Consider the following 5,746-nt stretch of genomic DNA (forward strand, 5'->3'; position numbering starts at 1 on the left):
AAACAAGAACTGAAAGACTCTTGGCTGGCTACAACAAGCGTTTCCAAGCTGTAATACTTGCCAAAAAAGGGCAGTACAAGGTAATAACTCTGCAGGGTGCCCAAACTTTTGCAGATACCATTTTTTTGTTTTCTGTTATTTTGAAAGTGTAAATGATGGAAATACAATCTAACTTTTTGTGACATATTATACAAATGTCTAATCTGTCATATGATGTCTTTTGGAGATTCTTCCATCTTTTCTTGGCTTCTTTATGCATATTAATACAAATTTTTACCTGGGGTGCCCAAACTTTCGAGCTCCACTGTACTTGCAAATATATTTATGTAGTGAGGTCTCTTTGAAAATGAGATTTTAATTTATATTAAATTCAGTATTATATATATATATATATATATATATATATATATATATATATATATATATATATATATATATATATATATATATAAAACACTTACATAATTTTGTCGACTAATCGATTAGTTGATGTAATGGAGCTGTGTGCTTTGAGAGCTGGTTAAGACTAGAAAAGCACAGTGTAAATGTAGTTAATTAACCATCTGTTAAACTGAGTTTCTACACAATTAATCCTGCAAAAGCACCACTTTAAATCTTGTGTTCACCAGAAATGTGCTCATTGGTTTTATGCTTGTTAATTAAGCATGAACAAGCATAAAAAAATGACTTATCAACTAAAGAAATCTTAGTCGGCTAAGACCAAAACCACAGATTAGTCGACTAATCGACTAAGAGGAGACAGCCCTAATTATAATTATATTAATCTAACTAATCATCTCAAGTTTATTTTTCTAAATAGTGAATAGTGAAGTAAATTTCCAGCTGAACAGATACCACACAGCAGTTCCACATGAAAAGTCCCGAGGGAACATTGATACTATGCTTAGACTGTTTACGATGTCTTGTGAGGACATAGATCTGACTCTCATGACAGCGAGATTCCTTTCCTGTCAAAGCGTCCTAAAGCTATAAACTGAAACCCTGGTTTCTTCTGGCAATAAGAGAGTGACTATGATTCCAACTCTATTTATGCAGCACTTTTTAAAGACAAATGTTTACCAAGTGCATGAAATATAATACAGCCTTCAGATGAGTTAGCTTAAAATACAAACTTGATTCTTTAGGAAAAACAAATGCTGCATATTGTCTAGACGTCTGAGCAGATTTAAAGGATCCCTTTGGCGTTTTAGACCTCTAGTTTAGTCTTTCGTTTTGTTAAGGATGCATGCTTACGTCACAGGTGACGCAAAACACAGGTGGTTACATGTCAATAATGCTGGATTTTAAATACTTAAAACTTAAAATCTGAGTAACAAATGTTTTATGAGGAAGATAATGCACTTGATACAAACAATGTAAAAGCTTCACAGGACCCCATTGACATCAAGTACTCTCTGTCTTCTTACCTTTGAGTTTGTGCTCTGTAGGCCGATAGCAAGACCCTCAAAAACCGAGTGGAGCGAGAGAGAGAGGAAGAGCATGAAGGAGCGAAAGGGGGAGTGAGCCTGAAAGTCAACATGGACGTGGTGGCCGCTGCTCTCCAGATCTGGACCTGTTCCATGGCTGTGTCCATTTCTGTTAGAGTTCGGTATAAGGGGTGCCCTCTCCTCCTGAGACCCTCTCATCTCCCGACAGTTCAGGACAATCCTCTCCAGTATGAGGACTGTGAAGAAGCCGGCAGCCATGATGAACTCTGGAACGGGGAAACTGATCTGTTTGAGACAGACAGAGAGAGATTAATCAGTATGCAGGGTCAATCTAATAAAGTCAAGAATTAGGAAGCACAGATTGTAAACAGATTACAGTACAGTATGTGTGTATGTATGTATGTATGTAATGTATGTATGTATGTATGTATGTATGTGTGTATGTATGTATGTATGTATGTATGTATGTATGTAATGTATGTATGTATGTATGTATGTATGTATGTATGTATGTATGTATGTATGTATGTAAAGACCCTCAGTCAGGATAGGATAGCTAAAAGTGCTCTGTCAAAAACAACAGGAATAGCTGTTTTATTCTTTAAGAACTACAACTATTCTTACTTTACAACATACAATGCTTCTTATTTGATACTTGATTCATCGTTTCAGTAAATTATCAAACATTCTGTATTTCCAGCTTCTTGAATGAGAAGATTTGGTTTGGACTTGCTTTGAATTTGAATTCATTTTTGGGGTTTTGGACTGCTGGTTGGAAAAAAAGAAGGGCAGTTTGTGCTCTTTGCATTTTTTGTTACTTGCTAACATTTTATCCACTAAGCAACGAATAGATTATTTAAAAAATAGATTTACAGAAAGATTTTTAATCAAGAAAATAATTGTTAGTTGCAGCCCAAGTGTGTTTATAGGCCTAAAATAATGGATGATTTATTCAAACCCTGAGTTTGTCCAAATCAGTCCATACTTGGATGTACCTCCACCTTCCGAGCTTCAAGCTCAGTGTTGATGTCTGACAGATAATCTGGAATAATGTCGAGCAGACATGCTGCCAGGAAAACCCCTCCGGCAAAACAGCTGATCAGACTCAGAACTGTGCGGTGGATTTCTGCAAATGGAAAGAACATGAACTTACATACAATGGTACAATTCCTAGAGACAAGATGCCATTAGGTGTAGTATGTGTTGCTCTGCTGTTGTGCATTTATTTGTAGAAAATCTTTAGTATTCATGATATTCACGATGATTCAAGATGGTATTTTACAATGTCTTGCTTGTTGTTATCAATTGCTTAAATAAAAACTCTTACTGGATTGGCCTATTTCTGATGGGTTTGTGCTTCATTAGACACATGGATGAATTCCCTGGCATTCCTTCCAAAGTTAGAATAATTGTTGGAAGATCATATGACACATCATGATTATGAAAGCCCAGGAGTCAAAATGACTAAGCAAGCACAAAAAGTCATACGGATGTAATGGAGAGAAATGAAACTCTCACTTCCATTTGAGAAAACCAAAGTTCACTACCCAGACAGCCAAGTTCTGCCTGCTACATTAAATTACATACGATGTGACCATGTGCCAAGAAGGCTTTGGAATTCAGGCTTCATCCCTGTCAGCTGACTCCAGGGGTTAAAAGGGGATTTATTAATGGTAGCAGTGAACTCACACATTTAAGTTGATATAAGTAATAATATACAAATAACAATGTAATGATGCAAGCAATAGTAAACAGTGTCATATCACCAAAAGCCAAACGTTCTAAGAAAATACATTTTAACATCCCCTACAGAATTTGTAGTTGTTGCTTATAATGGTGGTGGTTGTATTGGATGTATGACCATATCATTGACCACTTTACCACTACTCTGTTATCACTGCGTTAATGGTTTCTGAATCACAGTTGATCAAATCAATAGCATTGAGGCTACATTGTCTTTACAACACTACCTACAGCTCAAACATGTGATTTTAGATCTAGACAAACGGCTGGTGAAAAGGAAACACTGTTGTTATTGTAAATTCCGCTGATCTAAGGCGTGACCATTACACCAAACTTCATTAAAACTTCTGGCAATTTAAGGTTGGATTGTTTATCTGCAAATAGTAAAACATCGTAGAACAGGAATGAAAACTGCACATGAATCGGCGACATTTTCTTTTTAGTTCGGCATAGGTGTAATAAATTAATAAGTAATCCAATCAAAGTGAAACGTTTCATTTTTGTATGCCGTAATCCACGTTGTTTATCTGAGTTTAAAGGCGACTTTAAGGCACCTCTTTCTTTGAAATACAAATAAAACAGTGCTATCGTAATGAACACTAATGCTAACGTTAACAGTTGCCAATGTTAGCTGCTTATATTACATGAAGGTTAACAAACCTGTCCCGTTTGTGTCTCTGAACCATTTGACTCGAGCAGGGATAAATCCAAAAAGAAGAGTTAAGAGCAATAAACCGATCAGGGCTCCTATTTTCACCTGAAGCAGGTACTCCATTTTGTAGCATACAATTATCAGTTCAAGAGTGGGGTCAACCCTAACAGTGCTATCATTTGATTAGTGTCACTGAGACAAGCAGCCACAGAAGAGATGTTTGGAAAGATTCTGCCCATATGGATTCTGACGTTCCGGCTACGGTGGTCGAGGAGGGTTAAACGTAACATCGCGGAAAACTGCCCAGGCGCACTAAAGCGAATCTTTTAGCTAACCTGTGACAACAAAACATAGCCTATATGTTATGAACATAAACTGTACGGTCTGTGGTTATGAAGTTTAATTCGGTGTTACTTTTGGTAGTACTGACTGTTAGGAACAAGCTACCCCCCCTCCCCCCCTTCAGTGGTGGACGAAAGTGAAAGATATTTTACATAGCCAAGTTAAACTAGCAATACAACAATGTTAAAATACAAGTAAAAGTGCTGCATTCCTAATCCTATTTAAGTAATAGCCTAAAAAGTTATATAATAAAGTAAAAGCTCCCAATCTGCAGTAAAATGTCCTCTTAAACTGATATTATATTTTACATTAGGATATTACATTATTGATACTCATGCAACTTTACTGTTGTAGCTGCTCGAGGTAGAGATAGTTTAAACTATTTAAAGAAAGAAGACATGTTCTGCTGCTCAAATTTAATTACTGAAATTAATTTTTTGGACTGTTCTGTAATTATTGTTTTTTTGTGAAAGTTGAATACTTCACCCCTTTTTTTATGTTCCCTGTATCTGTCTTTTATTCTCTGTAAAGCGTCCTTGAGTGTTAGAAAGGCGCTGTTAAATAAAATGTATTATTATTATTATTATTATGGCCTTGAATTATTTTTGCAACCATATACATTTTAGATGGGGGAATAGCTCTTAGGTGGAACTTTGACCAACTCATCTCACATGTAAAGACAAACATCTTAGCTATGCTTTTATGAACCCATTTTCCTTGTCCCTATATGTAACTCTTGTTTATGGCATGGTGTATTTTTTCTGCTGTGCAATCACTTTGTTGTACAGGTTTTGAGTGGTTCCCAATCGCTTCCAATAAAAATCTCAAAGACCAACGTCCAGTTTAGCTTGGCTCACTCCACAGCTGTGCACCTACAGAAATAGTGAGGGTTGAAGAAATGCAATTATAAATGTTGTTAATTCTAGCTTTTGACCCAGTCTGCCGTTATAAATGTCATTAGGGTAATCTATAGAAGATAAATAATCAAAAGGTTAATTTCAGAGGACTTTCTGATGCACTAAAGCTAAAAAAAAAAAAGACAAAACAAGTATACAGGAGGAGGGGTTGCATGCAGTTTCAAATTCCACCATGGCCATGCCTGGAGCCGCCGACTGGTTGGAATTAGGCATTTGACCTTATGTGGTTAAAGGTCCTGTGACATGAAAATTTCACTTTATGAGGTTTTTTAACATTAATATGAGTTCCCCCAACCTGCCCTTGTTCCCCCAGTGGCTAGAAATGGTGAAAGGTGTAAACCGAGCCCTGGGTATCCTGCTCTGCCTTTGAGAAAATGAAAGCTCAGATGGGCCGATCTGGAATCTTGCTCCTTATGAGGTCATAAGGAGCAAGGTTACCTCCCCTTTCTCTTTGCCCGCCCAGAGAGAGAGAGAGAGAGACATCATGGCTTTCAAACGAGCAAAATGGCAGATTTCTTGCAACACATCAGCATTTGGGGCATTTGGCCCCTCCCAAAGCTACAGACTCCGAAATGGCACGTCCTGAGGAAAGCTGATTGTGGGACTGGCTCTAGTGCCTGTAATTCGTCACCAAGGCTGAATTT

The 5,746-nt window shown here is 37.1% G+C and overlaps 1 protein-coding gene across 1 annotated transcript in view; it reads right to left on the reverse strand.

Moving 5' to 3' along the window:
* The window catches only part of slc39a1 (solute carrier family 39 member 1), an 8,843-nt gene extending 4,730 nt beyond the window's left edge, over positions 1-4,113 (reverse strand). The window contains exons 1-3 of the mRNA XM_032540989.1: positions 3,852-4,113; positions 2,444-2,574; positions 1,428-1,733 (exon numbers count right to left, since the gene is read on the reverse strand). Coding sequence (XP_032396880.1) covers positions 1,428-1,733; positions 2,444-2,574; positions 3,852-3,966 — 552 coding nt within the window. The 5' untranslated portion in view covers positions 3,967-4,113. The remainder of the gene's footprint in view (positions 1-1,427; positions 1,734-2,443; positions 2,575-3,851) is intronic.
* Positions 4,114-5,746: the final 1,633 nt, after the last annotated feature.

Source organism: Etheostoma spectabile, chromosome 1 (genome assembly GCF_008692095.1).
Source record: "Etheostoma spectabile isolate EspeVRDwgs_2016 chromosome 1, UIUC_Espe_1.0, whole genome shotgun sequence".
NCBI classification, from domain to species: Eukaryota; Metazoa; Chordata; class Actinopteri; order Perciformes; family Percidae; genus Etheostoma; species Etheostoma spectabile.